The 21,026-nt window shown below is 47.3% G+C and overlaps 1 protein-coding gene across 2 annotated transcripts in view; it reads right to left on the bottom strand.

The window, feature by feature from the left end:
- Positions 1 to 21,026, bottom strand: part of ctnna2 (catenin (cadherin-associated protein), alpha 2) — a 1,959,617-nt gene that overhangs the window by 762,082 nt on the left and 1,176,509 nt on the right. For both annotated transcript variants that reach the window (XM_072497636.1, XM_072497638.1), the window contains one exon: positions 7,947 to 8,099. In XM_072497636.1, the coding sequence (XP_072353737.1) occupies positions 7,947 to 8,099 (153 nt within the window). The remainder of the gene's footprint in view (positions 1 to 7,946; positions 8,100 to 21,026) is intronic.

The following is a 21,026-nucleotide window of genomic DNA, read 5'->3' as shown; positions in this document are numbered from 1 at the left end:
TGTAATAACTGTGAACTTTGTTATTGAACTTAGCTTCTGTGGTCTTTGTGAACACTACGACATCCATCCTGATAACAAGAATCACAAAGAACACCACACCTTTTTTCTTTGCTTTTAAATGTTGGCCACTTTTGAGTTGAATGCATTCTTGTTGAGGGACTGTGACAGGCAATGAGGCCTTGCCAGCATCAGCCACAACCCCCGGAATACATTTCTACAGTTAAATGTTTAACATTGAGAGCTATCAATGCAAGTAGAGCACCATTATACTCGATTGTTTATGCACATGAATCATACATTTGAATTGCAATTACTGTTATAATGCAGAAAATGATTTAAATCATAATTTGCATTCTGGGTGTGTTTCAGGAATAATTCAAATATAGCTCTGATACAAGTCTAGACTGATGAGAGAGCTAAGAAAAAGTTGCACGGCAATACTGACAAATTATACACAAAGTTAGCTCGGCCACGTTATTCGCAATCCGTAAGACCATAAGAGACAGGAGCAGAATTAGGCCACTCGGCCCATCGAGACTGCTCAGCCATTCAATCGTGGCTGATATTTTCTCAATCCCATTCTCCTGCCTTCTCCCCATAACCTCTGATCCCCTCACAATAAATTCATTGCAATATTAATGTCATAATAACTTAATAACCTTTTATTGTCACAAGTATGAAGTTACTGTGAAAAGCCCCTAGTCACCACATTCCGGCGCCCGTTCGGGTAAGCTGGTACGAGAATTGAATCCGCGCTGCTGGCCATGTTCTGCATCACAAACCTGCTGTCTAGCCCACTGAGCTAAACCAACCCTTGATGTAAGCCGACTTGTGACAATAATAAAGATTATTATTATTATTATAAAATGTTTCTTTTTGTCTAGAGGGGCATCATAGCTAATGAAATGGAAATACACTTTTCACAGCCAATGTTAAGTCTGTATTTTTTTACACATGTCCACATAATACATTATTGGAATGGTGAAGCTTATTTAAATTTCATTCCTTTTTTTGGTAAACAAAAAATTAATCGTACTTCTTGGGTAATGAGAAATAAAACGGTTCATCTTTCCAGTCCTGCCTTTCACCCAGCCCTCTTATTACATTCGATTTTCAGGTTAATCCCAATGGATCAAGGCTCACACAGAACAAGTCAATGCTTGAGTTGGGGGCTCCGATGCCTAACTAGAAAAGTGAACAATGCTCACAGAAATCCCCAGTGCTGAAGAATGTTTATACAGGTGATTTCAGAAACCATTTAGAGAAGAAGCCTTAATTGGATAAGGGCAGAAAGCACACAATGTGAAAAATGTCATTTGATTGGAAATCAGTTTCATAAACCATTAAAGGGACACAGTCATACCAGAACAAAACTTTCTGCCATTTTGTTGAAAATGCAATGTGCTGCCGTGAATATTAAGTCGGGGGCTGGTTTAGCACAGTGGGCTAACCAACTGGCTTGTAAAGCAGAACAAGGCCCGCCGCGCGGTTCAATTCCGGCCTCCCCGAACAGGCGCCGGAATGTGGCGACTAGGGGCTTTTCACAGTAACTTCATTGAAGCCTACTTGTGACAATAGGCAATTATTATTATTATTATGAAAGACCTTGTTGCATCAGTGAAATGTGCCAATGCACAAGACCTTCTGGTAGTTCTCCAGGGTGATCAAACACTCCATTGGTTCCTTCTTTGCATATAGCAATATTGCAAAGTTTGAAAAGGTTTACAGAAAAGAATGGCCGGAGTACATAAAACAAAATTGAGGCTCAACTGAGGCTACAGACTAGAAGAACCACCAAAGTAATTTATGTGTAGAACAGCTGCTCAACAAATATGGAACTAATTATCTCAAAGCAGATGTGGCTAAATGAATGATCACAATCTTGAGAAAAGCAAAAGGGCTATTGTACTAACTTTCTTTTGCATTGATGAGGGTAAAGTCAACCATCTCACTTTCTGTAACGGCACGGATACATCCGTGCACGGACGTCTGGGAGATCCCAGACAGATTCCCCCCTCGGGGCCTCGAAGGACCCGTTGGCATACACGTTCAGAGCAACCGTGATCTTGACGTCCACCATGAGCAGGTGTCCTCCCCATACCACCGCGATTCCAGATGCGCCATTTTCCGGCACGGAGGTCTCACTGCTCAGCTGCAGTCCGCAGCGGCACGTCCGGTCCAGCAGGTCCTTCAACGACCGGTGCTGCCGGTATACACGAGGCCTGATGTGACGCCTTCTTCCGACCTCCTCTTAGGCTTGTTGGGCTGCCGGCTCTACATTGTCACTGGCTGGCTCCTGCTCCTCTGGGGCAGGCTCCTGTTCTGCAGGGTCCTCCCCAAGCAGCTCCTGCTCATGCATTCTCAGTGCATCCTCCAGGCTGCGGCGGCCAGGCAGATGCCAACCACACCCAGCTGTACTCTGTAATGAAAGGGGTAAAGGGGCTGACATGTTAACATGGTGAGTAGTCCCGTGCCCAAACAGGCCCAAAGGGCTACACAGTTGCCCTACCTGCACTGCAGTCCCTACCTGTGCATGTCCTCCTCCCCCCTCCTGATCCTAGCTCCACCTCCCACCCATTCTGCCTGACATTCTTCCCTTCACACCATGCCCCTGATCCTGCCGGTGCCAGTCACCCGTCCCTGCCAGCGCTACACTCTGCGGCCTCTACCCTGCATCCTCCTGTGTGGTCTACCATGGGTACCCTCCTTGGGTGCGTCGTGTACTACCCCGCCAGCAGGGTTCCACCTAGTTACACAGGGGGCACCGCGTGCCACTAACCGGCACTATGCTTGGTGACATGCATGTGGGCTTGGACTACAGAGGGGCTGGGCAAGGGAGTGTGGGCACCCATTGGGACTGTAGCTGTGGTGTGCCGTGAGTCGTCTGTGCAACGCACCGGTTGTGCCTACCTGTTCGGGGGCAGGATGGATGGGAGCAGGGGAGTAGTGGGCAGGCGGGGCTTAATGCCAGCCAGTATTCCATTGGGCGTCTGGTGCCAACCTCATTTATCGGCTGATGCACGATTCTCTGCCCGATTGCGATTCACGATTACAGCGTGCTGGTCGGAGAATCCTGCCCCATGTGATGTAGGTACATCCACAGTGCTATTAGGGAGGGTGTTCTAGTATTTTGACCCAGCGACATTGCAGGAAAAATGATATATTTCCAAGTCAGGATTATGAGTGGCTTGGAGGGTATCTTGTGGGTGGTTCCTGTATCTTGTAGATGGTACACACTACTGCTACTGTGCATCAGTGATGAAGGGAGTGAATATTTGTGGAAGGGATGCCAATCAATTGGGCTGCTTTGTCCTGGAAAATGTCGTGCTTCTTGTGTTATTGGAGCTGCACTCATTCAGACAAGGGGAAAGTATTCGTACTCCTGACTTGTCCCTCATTGATTGTGGACAGGGTTTGGGAGTCAGGGAATGAGTTACATGCCACAGGATTCCTAGCCTCTGACTTGCTCATGTAGCCACAGAACATATATAGCTAGTTCAGTTCACTTTCTGTTCAATGTGAACCCCAGGATGATGATAGTGAGGTATTCAGTGATGCTAATGTCATTGAATGTCAAGTGGCAATGCTTAGATTCTCTCTTGATTTGAGATGGTCATTGCCTGGCACTTGTACATCATGAAAGGTACTTATATGTCAAACCAAGCCTCGATATTGTGCTGGTCTTGTTGCATTTGGACATGGACTGTTTTATTACCTGAGGCATTGGGAATGGTATTGAACATTCCATGTTCATTAGTGAACAACCCCACTTCTGACCTTATGATGAAAAGAAGGTAATTGAAGCAGCTGAAGAATGTTGAGCTGAGAACACTCCCTGAGGAGCTCCTAAAATGATTTCCTGAAGTGGAAATGACTGACTTCTAACCACAACAACTATCATCCTTTGTGCTGGGTCTGACACCAACCTGCGGAAAGATCCCCCCTGATTCCTGTTGACTCCAGTTTTGTGAGGGCTCCTTGATACCACATTCAGTCACATGAAACCTTGATATCAAGGGCAGTCACTCTCACCTCACCTCTGAGGTTCAGCCCTTTTGCCTATGTTTTAACCAATGCTGTGATGAGGTCAGGAGCTGAATGGCCCTGGCGGAACCCATGCCAAGCATCTGTAAGCAGCTTATTGCGAAGCAAGTGCCCCTTGATTGCACTGTTGATGGCCCCTTCCATCACTTTACTGATGATTGAGGATAGACTGATGGGTCCAATCACCAATGATGGCAGTGCCACACAATAAGATGGAGGCTATCCTCAACGTGAAGACGGGGCGTTGTCTCCAAAAGGACTGTGTGTTGGTCACCCCTACTATTACTGTCATGGACAGATGCAACTGTGGCAGGCAGATTTGTGAGGATGAAGTCAAATATGTTTTTCCTGCCTGTTGTCTCCCTCACCACCTGCCGCAGATCCAGTCAAGCAGCTACGTCCTTTTGAAACTGGCGAGCTTGGTCAGTAGTGGAATTACTGATCCACTCTTGGTGATAGAGATTGAAGTCCTCCACCCAGAGCACACTCTGTGCTCTTTCCACCCTCAGTGTTTCCTCCAAGTGGTGTTCACTGAGCCACTTGGTGCAAGTTAGAACACGGGCCTCACTGTTGCAGATAATCTCAAAGTTATGGAGGGTAGAATGTGCGACGCAAGTCAGGACTAGGTCGGAGGAGTCAAGTCTAGTGTAACAAAAGGATGGTTGAAAATTCTGACAGCAGATGAACTGACAAAGAGTGGATTTGGGTTACAGAGATAGAAATTGATGGTCTTAGTGATGGCATGGATATTGGTCTGGAGCTCAACTCAGCGTCAAAAACGAGACCAGTTTTGTCAAAGGTATGGTTCAGCCTTGGACCAGGGAAATGGATGGTGGTGGTGGTTGAATAAAGTTTGTGATCGGGGCTCAAGACAATAAGTTGAATTTTGTTGGATAGAGTCAATTTGCACAGCCTGGGCCGAAGGTGGGAGCCAATCCCTTCTCCAGTAGGTGGTGGGCATCTAGGGTGGCAATTAAGAGGCCACTGCTGGGGGCACTGTTCATCCCCCAGGCGCCCCCGCTGCCCCAAATTACTCAGAGAACCAGCAGCCCAGCAGCCTCGGAACCCCCAGTGCTGGTGGTGGCCACACGAGAGCTGAGCTACCCTTGAAGATGGGAGAGGTTTTTGAAGAAGCTGGGAGCTGGCAGACAGGTCCCGGCAAAAACAAGGGGGGAGGTGGGGGGGGAGTGAGCAATTCCGCCACTGACCCTTCTGTCCCAGTAAAATGCCAGTGGCGGCAGGAAAAGGTCCTTAATTAGCCACTGAAGTGGGCGGAAAGGCTGTGCTCCATCTTCTTCACCGCTGATAAAATGACATGGCAGTGGGAAGGTGACAGACACTCACCCTTCACCTCCCATTGCAATTTTGCACCCCCGCCTCCAATCTCCACCTCTTCCCAGCCTGTCTTGATGTGGTGAGTAAAACAAAGAAGTGCAGCATCATTGTCATTGGATTAGAAATATAAAGCAATTAGGATGAAGTATCAACTAACATTTTAAGCATCGTGAGTTAATAATAATAATAATCGTTTTTGTCACGAGTAGGCTTACATTAATTTGGACATTCTGAAATGAAGTTACTGTGAAAAGCCCCTTGTCACCATGTTCCGGTGCCTGTTCGGGTACACAGAGAGAGAATTCAGAATGTCCAAATTACCTAACAGCACGTCATTCGGGACTTGTGGGAGGAAACCCGTGTCGCCCCTAAAATTAGTATCTTTTCCTAAATTACAGATCCTATATCACTTTGGAAACAGTGCACAATTGTCCTGATGGATTGTTTTATCCTTTCCTTCCTACACCTTCTCATCAATTGTCCCATTTCATTTCTTTGCTCCGTCCCCTTCGTAATCTTAACTCTCTGAGAATTTCCCCCCCCCTTTATATCCATCCAAGATTTCCCCGAACTGCTCCACATGGGCAGCACGATAGCACAGCGGGTATCACTGTTGCTTCACAGCTCCAGGGTCCAAGGTTCGATTACCAGCTTGGGTCACTGTGTGCGCGGAGTCTGCACGTTCTCCTCGTGTCTGAGTGTTTCCTTGGAGTGCTCCGGTTTCCTCCCGCAAGTCCCGAAAGACGTGCTGTTCGGACATTCTGAATTCTCTCTCTGTGTACCCGAACAAGCGCCGGAATGTGGCGACTAGAGGCTTTTCACAGTAACTTCATTGCAGTGTTAATGTGAACCTACTTGGAACAATAAAGATTATTATATTATATTATATCCGAGGTCTCTGTTTGACCTATGTCACCAAGATTGCCCCCAGCACCTTTGGTTATCTAAGATATTGCCAGGTTGCAATGTCTACACCATTCCAATACCCCTAATTTGAGACCAAAGTTAAGGGAGGCAGTAGTGTAATGGTATTGTCACTGGACTAGTACTCCCGAGACCAAGGTTAATGTTCGGGGGACCCAGCTTCAAATCCCACCATGGTACATGCTGAAATTTGAATTCAACAAAAATTTGGAATCCAAAATCTAATGAAACCATTGTTGTAAAATCCTGTCCTTTAGGGAAGGAAATCTGCCATCCTTACCTGGTCTGGCCTCCAGACACACAGCAAGCCACTCAGTTCAAGGGCAATTAGGAATGGGCAATAAATGCTGGCCCAGTGATGCCCACTTCCCCTGAATGAATAAAACAAAACATTTTCCACACCTCTCAAATTGATTCTGATATATATATTGTTCTGTTAGATGCCATGTCTTCCATATACCTCCTCCTCTTTACATCTTCTTATGCAGTAATATCCTTCCCATTATCATTCTAGCTTCCAAGCCAACATCTTGCTGAGAGAAAGATGTTCTTGCACCCTGCTGGAGTGAAAATATCTAAACTAACTTTGCTCACACATAGGTTATTCTACAATCCACGGATGATCGATTTTCTGAAACATCCAATATATTTTGGCCATGTATGTGGTCACCGTGCAGTACAATAGTACAGTTACCACAGTAAGATCTGAAGGACATTCTATGTTTAGGTAATAGTACACAACGTATTCGATACACTGATTGACCACATGATGAGGTATCGCGACAAAGCCTTCGTCAAATTTAATTTGAAACCCAACCCAAAAGTAACAAATGACAATCCAGAGATCCAGACAATTGAAATTGTAAGATAACAATTTTACCAGGAAACAGCATCTGATATAGACCTTCAAATATGAGGAATAATTTAGGAGGAACATATAAAAGCTGCAAACATTAGGTGTAACTACATATTATGCACATTCAAGGGCCCTGTAACATTTGGGCACTTCAGAACTGATCTATTCAGTTTGAAACAAAACACCAGTGAACTAGACAATGGAAAGCATACTAGGAAAAGTCACCTTTCAATATGTTTAGGTGGAAGAATCATCGGAGAAGTGGTCTGGTTGAAGTCAGGCAACAATGCAATTTCAAGCTCACATTTCAACTGCAATATTTAGGATTTTTTATTACTGCCCTTTTTATGAATAGCTTTCATCACTGGCAGTTACCCATCTTTACCACGTATACCCCTCCCCCTCCATCCCATCCATCACCGCCAAGCTGTAAGGGTTGAGTCTCAGTTTTTTCCATGGAGCAGATAGTTCTCTGTGACCTCATCCACCGACCATTTTCATGTGTGAGCTAGACCATGAGTTGGAATAAAGCATATGTCACAACACTGCCTATCAGGCAAGAGTCCCTTCTCTGCTCAACATCTACATTTGCGCACAGGCCATATCATTGTCCATGGCCTAGACATGGTGACATAACTGAGGATAAAACCTAGGACATTCTGATCTGCATGACTTATGACATAAGGTGGTGACTTTACCCATTAAATCCTCTGGAGTTATTGCTGTGCACCCAGTCAATGCAGCTCAGGTATTGAAGAAGTAACATCTGTATGCAGCATGTACTCACCTCTACCAGTTTGTTTGCATGCTCACGGAAGACTTGCGCATACTCTTTCACCTCCTTTTCATTGCCACTCTTTGCTGCCTCAATGAGAACCAAGAGAGGGACGTTGGTCTCCAGAAATGAGTCTGAGATGTGATCCATGACAGCCTTGCGAAGCTTTTGAGGAAAATAAAGATAAATTAACAGCCGGCAATGAAGTGCAAGTGGTCAAAAGAACCTAATGTGCAAAAAGCTTTTTTTTTATTTAATGCATCTTGCCATAATTCACTCTGGAAATGTCAAGAACTTTGACCCTTGTTCAATGTGTTATAATTCCAGTTGATGTTAAAACTGGATGGGAAGATCCAGAATGGAACCCTGGCTCAAAAGACCATAACTTTGACCTTTTTTTCATAAACGTGGAGGAGTAGAGTCAAGGGAACGCTCATTAGTTTTAAAAACAAGAATAAAATAATTTTTATTGAACATTAAAAAATTGGATTATAACACAATATCCTTTACCGCCCCACCCCCTCATCTTAACATATACACACAGGTTTTAGGATTAATATGGATTACAAATTAAATCTTAATCTACAATGGTCTAATTAATACAAAATGTCCCCTTTAAGCACACAAGATGACTGTGGTCAAATACACACGCCGCTCTAAACCCAAGTTAGTGTCTCTAGATTTCTCCTCAGAATCCTCCCAGATGATTGTCACATGAGAGTTTCCAAACTCTAATCCCAAAACCACGCTTTTAAATCTTCTCTTATAATAATGCTTTCCCTTGGCGGTTTGCATTCTGAAATACAGTCCAGGTTTTACAAATGACTTTTAAACAGCCTCTTTCAACAGTGAATCCAGTCCAGGATTTCACACCAACCTCTTTAGGATTTATTTGCCCTGACTGCTGTGCAAAGTGTTCACCATTGCTTTATCTCTCAATTCCCAGACTGTATCAAAATGATATCACACATTTCATCTACCTTGAAGTCTGCTGTCCAACTTTAAATCTAGTTACTGCAATTGTCTCTTTAACTCAGAACACTTTGTTTATCTTCATTGAATTCTTCTGAACAATAATTTGGTCTCTGTTCACTTATATCCAGACTTCTTAGACATGCGTTTTGTCCCGATTCCCTGTTCATCTTGACTGTAACTTGCACTTTAGGAAGCCTGACTCTTTGCAGCTCCTATCCTGTCCAGTCTTTCTTCAGGAAGAGTTGAGAGATGTTTACTCCCTGAGATCCTGTTTCCAACAGCTTTCAAATTACCTAGACTAAAACTTAAAAGCTTTTACTTTACAAGGCAATTGACAATGCTTATGCCTTTTATTTATCATTCACGCCGTAGCCCTCTCTACCATCATAGAAACCCAGTTGGAACTTAACCAACCACCACACATACAAACACCTTTGTCCAGCATGAATCTAACTAAAGGTTAAATCATGACTTGATTTGCTGAACTAAAGTAATTAGCACAGTATTGTGATTTTGGAGCCATTCTAAATGACATGATACGAGATAGGTTAGTGTGTAGCATGAATAACTATGCTATTCAATGCAGATTGCTTGATGGGGTTGATATAAATTTTAAATGAACAATGGAGATAGCGCTGGCTCTGGAATGTGTTGATAAAGGTGCTGATAAAGGTGCAAAAGTGCTGTTCACCAACTTGCCATGGCACCAAATATCTAACTATAGGTTTTACCCTTCCAGGCACAGAAACATTAAATTAAACACAGCTAAAACAATACATTATTTCTAATGCATACCAATACAAACATAAATCTCTTAAAACTGCCTTTGTTTTCCTAACAAATGGCAGTAATGGTGCCAAGTAATGATTGTACAGGCCAGTCATTCATTTAAGTAGGCTCAGTGTACAGACTCAGAAATCAGCAGCTGCCGGACAGATTTGATTAAATAATTAAAGATCAATTGAGCTTGTTCCCAAGCCAACCGACCAGGATATTGCACTGCCCAAACCATAATATGGAGTGGACAGGAGTGGGGGTAGTGGGCAGTACGTTTAATGAGGTTGAAAAAGGCGGGAAGGAAAGGGTGACACATCAATCGGTGGAGGGGTGGGGCAGGGGGCGTTGCCACAATGTGTACATCGGGGAACCATCCAAGATATCACCTTCCCCCACTCTCCCTCCGTTCCTCGACTACCCTTGAAAACCCAGCTCCCCCACCTCTCTCTTCCCCTTCCTGGGCTCTCGGATCCCTCCATGTCCTAAAAGGCTGTGACGTACATCGACCCTTCCTGGCAAAGTTGGAAAAGGAGACTCAATCGCAATTCACCAGAAAAATGTCAAAGTACAGTTTTGGGAGCATTTGGTGGGATGCTTCATGACAGCTGCAATGCTGAGATGGAGACTGCTATTCAATGGTGCTTCATCATTTTTGGTGCCATGGCAGGTTCGTGAGCAGAGCCATCTTCTGCACTCTGTAGCACCTTTGCACCTTTACCAGCACCTTTATCAACACTTTACAAGGCCAGGGCTAAGTCCATTGTTTGTTTAAAATTTATATCACTTCCAGCAAACAATCTGCATTGAATACCATCATTGTTCATGCCACAGACTAACCTATCTCATAACATGTCATTTAGGGTGGCTCCAAAATCACAATACGATGGTAATTGCTTCAGTTTAGCAATTTAAGTCATGAGTGATTCACCTGGGGCTCTCACCCTCAACTTAAATTTGAGTCACTGGAGCATAGCTGATGGTTGAAGTTGCAATTGAGCCTTCACTAAATCCACAAGCTCACTAAATGTTTTGGAGTTGGGCGCGCTTGGGGCTGAAAGACTGTGAATAAGGTCTGAGGTCCACAAACACTGAGGAGAATTGATTTGCATTTTGCCTCCCCCCCTACTTGCTTTCTTGGAAATAATAGCCAAGGCGCTTGAGGTATTGTGGCCAGTCCTCAGTCAAAAGGGTCTATCTGCCCAAAAACAACCATTCTGGGGAGTATAATTGTTTTTTAGGCTTTGATTAACACAGGATACTCACGGGTGTCAGGCCATAATGAGTGTCAGAATAATTTACCCTCTTCACCGGATGTAAAGATGTACTTTCACAGACTTTATTAGTGAACACAGAAGATATTTATGAATACAAATTTCACAGCAGCCACATGGCTGTAACTAGCTCCCACTATGGGGTGATTCCATAACCTGACTCCGATTGGTCACCCAGACCAGGTGACCCTTACTCTGCTTTGTTGCCCTTAAAGGGACAATCACCATAACAAGGCACTTTACCTGCCAGGGGCCTGGATCGGAAAATCACAGGCCTTGTACTTGCCACCTTTTCATATGCAGAGCATGCACTCAAAAAAGACAATGTTGTGCCAATGCTAGGCAATCTCAGATGCCAAGTGTAAACGAGAGCATCCTAGAACCATGGAATAGTTAGAGCCCAGAAGGAAATCTGTGCTAGCTCTCTGAAGAAGAAATTTACATTGTGTCACTCCCCCCTGATTTCTATCCACAGCTCTGCACATTTTGCCTTTTCAAAAGTAACCCAATTCACTCTTGCACACTAGCACAGTGGTTAGCGTTGTTGCTTCACAGAGCCAGGGACCCGGATTCGATTCCCACCTTGGGTCACTGTCTGTGCGGAGTCTGCACATCCTCCCCGTGTGTGTGTGGGTTTCCTCCAGGTGCTCCGGTTTCCTCTCACAGTCCAAAGATGTGCAGGTTAGGTGGATTGGCCATGACAAATTGCCCTTAGTGTCCAAAATTGCCCTTAGCGTTGGGTGGAGGTGTTGACCTTGGGTAGGGTGCTCTTTCCAAGAGCCAGTGCAGACTCAATGGGCCGAATGGCCTCCTTCTGCACTGTAAATTCTATGATAATCTATGATTAATCTAGGGCAAAGGTTCGGCACAACATTGTGGGCCGAAGGGCCTGTTCTGTGCTGTATTTTACTATGTTCTATGTTCTAATCAGGAGAATCCTTCAAGTAGGTCCCTTCAGGGTGGCACGGTGGTGCAGTGGTTAGCATTGCTGCCTCATGGCGCCGAGGTCACAGGTTCGATCCCAGCTCTGGGTCACTGTCCTTGTGGAGATTGAAAATTCTCCACGTGTTTGCGTGGGTTTCGCCACCACAACACAAAGATGTGCAGGCTAGGTGGATTGACCATGCTAAATTGCCCCTTAATTGGGAAAAAATGAATTGGGTACTTTAAATTTATTTTTAAAAAGTAGGTCTCTTCTAATGACTACGGAGGGGAAATTTAAACATAAAAAATCAATATGTAAGGTGACTGTTGGAGTGAAGGTTGGGGATGAGGCAGAGTGTTATCAGAGATTAATAAAGGAGTGGCATGTGGCACTGTGGTTAGCACTGCTGCCTACGGCGCTGAGGACCCAGGTTCAAATCCCAGCCCTGGGTCTCTGTCAGTGTGGAGTTTGCACATTCTCCTCATGTCTACGTGGATTTCACCCCCACATCCCAAAGATGTGCAAGTTAGGTGGATTGGCCACGCTAAATGCCCTTTAATTAAAAAAATAATAATTGGGTACTCTAAATTTATTTTTTAAAATAAAGGAGGTCAGAATGTAAGTAAAGCATAGTGGACAAGAAAATCCTGCAAGGGAAAGACAAATCTGTGGGACATATTTAAAAACCTTGTACCGAAATGCATGCAGTATTCAGAAAAAAGTAAATGACAGTACAAAAGAAACAAATGGTCATGATTTGGTGGGGATTACTGAAACATGGTTGCAAGGGGACCGGGATTGGGGGTTGAATGTGCAAGAGTACTCAGTATTCAGAAAGAACAGACAGGATGGAACAGCAGATGGAGTTGCTTTATTGGTTAAAGATGACATCAAGGCTGTATTAAGAAATGATATTGGCACGAGGGCCAAAATGTTGAATCGATCTGGGTGGAAATAAAAAAATAATAGAAAAAACTCCTTGGGAGGAGTAATTTACAGGCTCTCGAGCAATACTTCCAAAGTCAGATATTGTACAAATCAAGAAATAATGAGGGTGTGTGAGAAGGGCTCAATGGTATTCATTGGTGATTTTAAAATGCATACTGACTGGAATAATCAAATTGGCAAGGGTAGCCTCGAGAGAGACTTCATTGCGTGTATGAGGGATTGTTTTTTCGAGCAATATGTTATGGAGCCAACCAGGGAGGAGCCTATTTTAGATTTAATATTATGTAACGAAGAAGGGATGATAAATAATCTTGTCGTTAAGGATCCTCTTGGAATGAGTGATCACAGCATGCTAAAATTTCAAATCCAGGATAAGCAAGAGAAGATAGAGTGCCATACTAGAGTTTCAGCATTGAGCAGAGGTAATTATACAGGCCTGAGGAAAGAGTTGACTCAAGTAGACTGGGCACAGATAATTGAGGGTAGGACAGTTGAGGAACAATGACGGATGTTCATGGAGATATTGAAAACCTCTCAATTACAGCATAATCCTGAGAGGAGGAATTGTAAAAGGGTGAAAACCGTTCAATGGCTAAACTACGAAGTTCTCTGAGGACATAACCAAAAATGTGAAAAATGGGTAACCTGCTGATGTGGTATATCTAGACTACCAGATGGTGTTTGACAAGGTGCCGCAAAAAAGGCTGATTCAGAAGGTGAGATCGCAGGGGATTGGGGTTAGAGTACTAGATTGGATTGAGGATTGGCTGACTGACAGAAAGCAGAGGGTCAGGATGAATGGGTCCTTCTCTGGCTGACGAACTGTTCCCAGCGGGGTGCGGGGAAATCTGCTGTCCTTACCTGGCCTGGCCTATATGTGACTCCAGACTCATTACAGCAATGTGGCTGACTCTCAATTGCCTCTGAAATGGTCTAGCAAGCCAGTCAGTTCAAGGGCAATTAGCAATGGGGAACCAGCGATGTCCACATCCCATGACAGAATAAAGAATGTCTGTGCTGTTCAGTAAGTGGATTAGCACCAGAGAGTGACCTTAAAAAGAAAAGAATACATGCAAAACATTGCTTTTGTTTTATATGAGGACACAAAGTTTAAATGTATTGGTGCACCAGCCATGATGCATTCTTGGCAATATCACAGCATCATGTTGTGATTTAATATCTCATCACCTATACTTTCTGAATGGTGCCGTTAGATTTCTTGAAATCGAGAAGAAATAAGAAATCTGTTTGATGTAATGGGCTAGATCTACCAGCTGTTCATGCCAGCAGGATCTTCCAGTGCCGCAAATGGTGCCCCCCCCCCCCCCCCCCATGGGTTTCCCAGTGGTGTGGGGTGGATTCAATGAGAAATCCCATTGACAACAGTGGGAGCTAAAGATTCCGCCGCCGGCGAAGGCGGGCTGAACTCCCGCCATTGAGAAACATGCCGCGGGAAGGCTAGAGGGTCTCGCCCAATATCTTTCCAATGGGCCACATCGGCGTCATTTGCGTATTTGACAGAAATGTACCTGAACTCTATTTACCCACCTTTGATCCATATTCTTTGATGTGGGGGGTGGGCACGGGAGCAATAGGTCAGAAGGTGAGAGCATTGAGGGAGAACTAGGGAATAGGGACAGTATGGCTCTGAGGCAGAGCAGACAGGGTGAAGTTGCTGAACACAGCGGGTCTGGTGGCCTGAAGTGCATATTTTTTAATGCAAGGAGTATTACGGGTAAGGCAGATGAACTTAGAGCTTGGATTAGTACTTGGAACTATGATGTTGTTGCCATTACAGAGACCTGGTTGAGGGAAGGGCAGGATTGGCAGCTAAACGTTCCATGATTTAGATGTTTCAGGTGGGATAGAGGGGGATGTAAAAGGGGCGGCGGAGTTGCACTACTGGTTAGGGAGGATATCACAGCTGTACTACGGGAGGACAGCTCAGAGGGCAGTAAGGCGATATGGGTAGAGATCAGGAATAAGAAGGGTTCAGTCATAATGTTGGGGGTTTACTACAGGCCTCCCAACAGCAAGAGGGAGATAGAGGAGCAGATAGGTAGTCAGGGTTTGGAAAAGAGTAAAAACAACAGGGTTGTGGTGATGGGAGACTTCAACTTCCCCAATATTGACTGGGACTCACTTAGTGCCAGGGCTTAGACGGGGCAGAGTTTGTAAGGAGCATCCAGAAGGGCTTCTTAAAACAAGATGTAGACAGTCCAACTAGGGAAAGGGCGGTACTGGACCTGGTATTGGGGAATGAGCCCGGCCAGGTGGTAGAAGTTTCAGTAGGGGAGCATTTCGGGAACAGTGACCACAATTCAGTAAGTTTTAAAGTGCTGGTGGACAAGGATAAGAGTGGTCCTAGGGTGAATGTGCTAAATTGGGGGAAGGCTAATTATAACAATATTAGGCGGGAACTGAAGAACCTAGATTGGGGGCGGATGTTTGAGGGCAAATCAACATCTGACATATGGGAGGCTTTCAAGTGTCAGTTGAAAGGAATTCAGGACCGCATGTTCCTGTGAGGAAGAAGGATAAATACGGCAATTTTCGGGAACCTTGGATAACGAGAGATATTGTAGGCCTCGTCAAAAAGAAAAAGGGAGGCATTTGTCAGGGCTTTAAGGCTGGGAACAGATGAAGCTTGTGTGGAATATAAGGAAAGTAGGAAGGAACTTAAGCAAGGAGTCAGGAGGGCTAGAAGGGATCACGAAAAGTCATTGGCAAATTGGGTTAAGGAAAATCCCAAGGCTTTTTACACGTACATAAAAAGCAAGAGGGTAGCCAGGGAAAGTGTTGGCCCACTGAAGGATAGGCAAGGGAATCTATGTGTGGAGCCAGAGGAAATGGGCGAGGTACTAAATGAATACTTCGCATCAGTATTCACCAAAGAGAAGGAATTGGTAGATGTTGAGTCTGGAAAAGGGTGTGTAGATAGCCTGGGTCACATTGAGATCCAAAAAGACGAGGTGTTGGGCGTCTTGAAAAATATTAAGGTAGATAAGTCCCCTGGGCCTGATGCGATCTACCCCAGAATACTGAAGGAGGCTAGAGAGGAAATTGCTGACGCCTTGACAGAAACCTTTGCATCCTCACTGTCTTCAGGTGATGTCTCGGAGGAGTAGAGAATAGCCAATATTGTTCCTCTGTTTAAGAAGGGTAGCAAGGATTATCCAGGGAACTACAGGCCGGTGAGCCTTACATCAGTGGTAGGGAAATTACTGGAGAGAATTCTTCGAGACAGGATCTACTCCCATTTGGAAGCAAATTGACGTATTAGTGAGAGGCAGCAAGGTTTTGTGAAGGGGAGGTCGTGTCTCACTAACTTGATAGAGTTTTTCGAGGAGGTCACAAAGATGATTGATGCAGGTAGGGCAGTGGATGTTGTCTATATGGACTTCAGTAAGGCCTTTGACAAGGTCCCTCATGGTAGACTAGTACAAAAGGTGAAGTCACACAGGATCAGGGGTGAGCTGGCAAGGTGGATACAGAACTGGCTAGGTCATAGAAGACAGAGAGTAGCAATGGAAGGATGCTTTTCTAAATGGATGGCTGTAACCAGTGGTGTTCCGCAGGGATCAGTGCTGGGACCTTTGCTGTTTGTAGTATATATAAATGCTTTGGAGGAAAATGTAGCTGGTCTGATTAGTAAGTTTGCAGATGACACAAAGGTTTGTGGAATTGCGGATAGCGATGAGGACTGTCTGAGGATACAGCAGGATTTAGATTGTTTGGAGACTTGGGCGGAGAGATGGCAGATGGAGTTTAATCCGGACAAATGTGAGGTAATGCATTTTGGAAGGTCTAATGCAGGTAGGGAATGTACAGTGAATGGTAGAACCCTCAAGAGTATTGAAAGTCAGAGAGATCTAGGTGTACAGGTCCACAGGTCACTGAAAGGGGCAACACAGGTGGAGAAGACAGACAAGAAGGCATACGGCGGGCTTCCGATTGCTGCTATGCCTAGTTAGGTCGCACGTTCGGCAGCTCCCGCCTGGAATGGACTTTTGGGCTCTCTAGAGGGGCCCCAATGGCAATTGTTCGACAACTTCCAGTGTGGGAAGGTGACAGCAGGGTTCCCCCCGACATTATATGGACTGGACCAGGAGTGGAGTGGTGAAAAAAGTGATCTTGGTGCAGCGAAAAGTGAGAGGGAGAAAAAACAAGATGGCGGCGGGTGGAGACCAAGCAGCATGGGCGCAGTGGTCGCAGGAGCAGCAGGGGTTTCTTAGAGGCTGCTTTGTGGAGCTGAAAACCGAAATGCTGGCACAATGAAGGCGGCGATTGAGAAGCTAGTGGAGACCCAGAAGGCCCAAGGGGCGGTGATCCGGGAGGTGCGGGAAAAAGCCTCGGAGAACGAGACCGAGATCTTGGGCCTGGCGGTGAAGGTGGAGGCGCATGAGGCGCTGCACAAGAGGTGGGCGGAAAGGTTTGAGGGCCTGGAGAATAGGTCGAGGAGGAAGAATCTTCGGATTCTGGGTCTCCCCGAAGGAGTGGAGGGGCCCGATGCTGGGGCATATGTGAGCACGATGCTCAATTCGCTGATGGGCGCAGGAGCTCGATGGGGCTCACCGGGTCCTAGCAAGGAGACCCAAGGCCAACGAGCCGCCAAGGGCTGTAGTGGTGGGGTTTCACCGCTTTATGGACAGAGAGTGTGTCCTGAGATGGGCCAAGAAAGAGCGGAGCAGCAGGTGGGAGAACACGGAGATCCGAATCTACCAGGACTGGAGTGCAGAGGCGGCTAACAAGAGAGCTGGTTTCAATCGGGCTAAGGCGGTGCTCCATCGAAAAGGGGTGAAGTTCGGTATGCTGCAGCCAGCGCGATTGTGGGTCACGTTCCAGGATCGGCACCACTGCTTCGAAACACCTGATCAGGCATGGAGCTTTATACGGACTGAAAAGTTGGACTCAAATTGAGGGTTTGTTGTGGGGGGATGTTTACTGTGTATATGGTGTTTATTACGTTTAGGGAATGTTCCTCTGGTTTGGGTGTTGGATGGGGACGGGTGAAGGGATTTAATGGGGAGACTGTGGGAGAGTGTGGGCATCGGTGTTGGAGGGGCAGACCCCATGAAGGAAGAGGGGGAGTGGAGGCCTGGGGATGGGGAATTATGGTAAGGCCGCAAAAGGAGCTGCGCCAGAGGGGGCGGGGCCAGCTCAGGAAAGCGCGGGTTTTTTCCGGGCTAGGGAAGGACGGGGTTGGGGGATGGGCGGTGAGAGCGCACACTGACTGCCAGGGAGAGGGAGGGGGGATTCTCACAATGGAGGGGGTCGATGGAATGGCGGGAGAGGCCGGGGTCAGCAGGAGTCAGCTGACTTACGGGAGTGTTATGGGGGGAGCAAAAGGGCTAGATGTGGATCTAGCGCGGGGAGGGGGGAGAGGGGGGGTATAGGGTTGCTGCTGCATTGGCCAAAGGGGAGCTGGAAGTAGGAGAGGTGGTCGGGGCGGGGGTCCGCCGTCTGGGGGACTGGAGGGTGCGGGAGGCGCGGGCACGTGGCTGGCCTAGAAAAGGAGATGGCTAGTCGGCGGGGCGGGGGGGGGGGGGGGGGGGGGGTGAGCAGCCCCCCAATCCGGCTAATAACTTGGAATGTGAGGGGCCTGAACGGGCCGGTCAACAGGGCCCGGGTGTTCGCGCACTTAAAGGGACTGAAGGCAGACATGGTTATGCTCCAGGAGACACATTTGAAGGTGGCAGATCAGGTTAGGCTGAGAAAGGGATGGGTAGGACAGGTATTCCATTCAGGGCTGGATGCGAAGAACAGAGGGGTTGCAATACTGGTGGGGAAGTGGGTGTCGTTTGAGGCAATTAATATTGTAGTGGATAATGGAGGTCGATATGGGATGGTGAGCGGTAGGTTGCAGGGGGCACGGGTGGTACTGGTGAACGTATATGCCCCGAATTGGGATGATGCCGGATTTATGAAGTGCATGCTGGGTCGGATTCCGGACCTGGAGGTAGGAAGCTTGATAATGGGGGGGTATTTCAACACGGTGCTGGACCCAGCACTGGATCACTCTAGGTCCAGGACGGGTAAGAAGCTTGATAATGGGGGGGTATTTCAACACGGTGCTGGACCCAGCACTGGATCACTCTAGGTCCAGGACGGGTAAGAGGCCGGCTGCGGCCAAGGTGCTTAGGGGGTTTATGGACCAGATGGGGGGAGTGGATCCATGGAGGTTTGTCAGGCCCCAGGCCAGGGAATTTTCATTCTTTTCCCACGTCCATAGAGCCTACTCCCGGATAGATTTTTTTATTTTGAGTAGGGCGCTAATCCCGAAAGTGGAGGGAACGGAGTATTCGGCCACAGCCATCTCAGGCCACACCCCACACTGGGTGGAGCTGGAGTTAGGAGAGGAGAGGGACCAGCGCCCGCTGTGGCGTCTAGATGTGGGATTATTGGCGGATGAGGAGGTGTGCGGGCGGGTGCGGGGGTGCATTGAAAGATATTTGGAGGCCAATGACAACAGGGAGGTGCAGGTGAGGGTAGTCTGGGAGGTGCTGAAGGCGGTGGTCAGGGGAGAGTTAATCTCCATCAGGGCCCACAGGGAGAAGAGAGAGGGCAGGTAAAGGGAGAGGGTGGTGGGGGAGATCTTAAGGGTGGACAGGAGATATGTCGAGGCCCCCGAGGAGGGACTACTCAGGGAGCGGCAGAACCTCCAGATGGAGTTCGACCTGTTGACCACAGGGAAAGCAGATGCACAGTGGAGGAAAGCGCAGGGGGCGACGTATGAGTATGGGGAGAAGGCGAGTCGGATGCTGGCACACCAGCTTCGTAAGAGGGAGGCAACGAGGGAGATAGGTGGAGTTAAGGATAGCTGGGGAACTATGGTGCGGAGTGCGGTGAGAATAACTTAGGTATTTAGGGACTTCTATGGGGATCTGTACAGATCTGAGCCCCCAGCGGGGGAAGAGGGGATGCAACGGTTTTTGGATCAGCTGAGGTTCCCGAGGGTGGAGGAGGTGGCTGGTTTAGGTGCGCCAATTGGGCTGGAGGAGCTGGTTAAAGGATTAGGGAGCATGCAGACGGGGAAGGCCCCGGGGCCAGATGGGTTCCCGGTCGAGTTTTACAGGAAATACGTGGACCTGCTAGGCCCGTTGCTAGTGAGGACTTTTAATAAGGCAAGGGAGGGGGGGACCTTGCCCCCGACAACGTCCGGGGCACTGATCTCTCTGATCCTGAAGCGGGACAAGGATCCGGCAGTGTGGGTCGTATAGACCGATCTCGCTCCTCAATGTGGATGCTAAGTTGCTGGCTGACTACGAGACTACGAGGCGTTGACTACGAGAATTGAGGACTGTGTCCCGGGGGTGATTCATGAGGACCAGACGGGATTTGTAAAGGGCAGGCAGCTAAACACAAATGTGCAGAGGCTCCTCAATGTGATTATGATGTCCTCGGTGGAGGGAGAAGCGGAGGTAGTCGCAGCTATGGATGCGGAGAAGGCCTTTGACCGGGTGGAGTGGGAGTATCTTTGGAAAGTGCTGCGGAGGTTTGGGTTCGGGGAGGGGTTCATCAGCTGGGTCAGATTGCTATATAGAGCCCCGGTGGCGAGTGTGGCTACGAATCGGCGGAGGTCGGAGTACTTTCGGCTGTACCGAGGGACGAGGCAGGGGTGCCCCCTGTCCCCCTTGTTGTTTGCATTGGCAATTGCGCTTCTGGCCATGGCACTAAGGGAGTTCAGGAAATGGAGGGGACTGGTCCGAGGGGGAGAGGAACATCGGGTGTCGCTGTACGCGGACGACCTGTTGCTGTATGTGGCAGATCCAGTGGAGGGGATGGCGGGGGTCATGCGGATCCTAAGGGAGTTTGGGGACTTCTCGCGGTATAAAGAACAAACAAGAACAAAGAAATGTACAGCACAGGAACAGGCCCTTCGGCCCTCCAAGCCCGTGCCGACCATGCTGCCCGACTAAACTACAATCTTCTACTCTTCCTGGGTCCGTATCCCTCTATTCCCATCCTATTCATGTATTTGTCAAGATGCCCCTTAAATGTCACAATCGTCCCTGCTTCCACCACCTCCTCCGGTAGCGAGTTCCAGGCACCCACTACCCTCTGCGTAAAAAACGTGCCTCGTACATCTATTCTAAACCTTGCCCCGCTCACCTTAAACCTATGCCCCCTAGTAATTGACCCCTCTACCCTGGGGAAAAGCCTCTGACTATCCACTCTGTCTATGCCCCTCATAAT

The sequence above is a fragment of the Scyliorhinus torazame genome, chromosome 3, assembly GCF_047496885.1.
Source record: "Scyliorhinus torazame isolate Kashiwa2021f chromosome 3, sScyTor2.1, whole genome shotgun sequence".
In the NCBI taxonomy this organism is placed as follows: Eukaryota; Metazoa; Chordata; class Chondrichthyes; order Carcharhiniformes; family Scyliorhinidae; genus Scyliorhinus; species Scyliorhinus torazame.
Note: the sequence above shows the minus strand (reverse complement) of the source record. Positions and strands in the feature narration are given on the sequence as shown.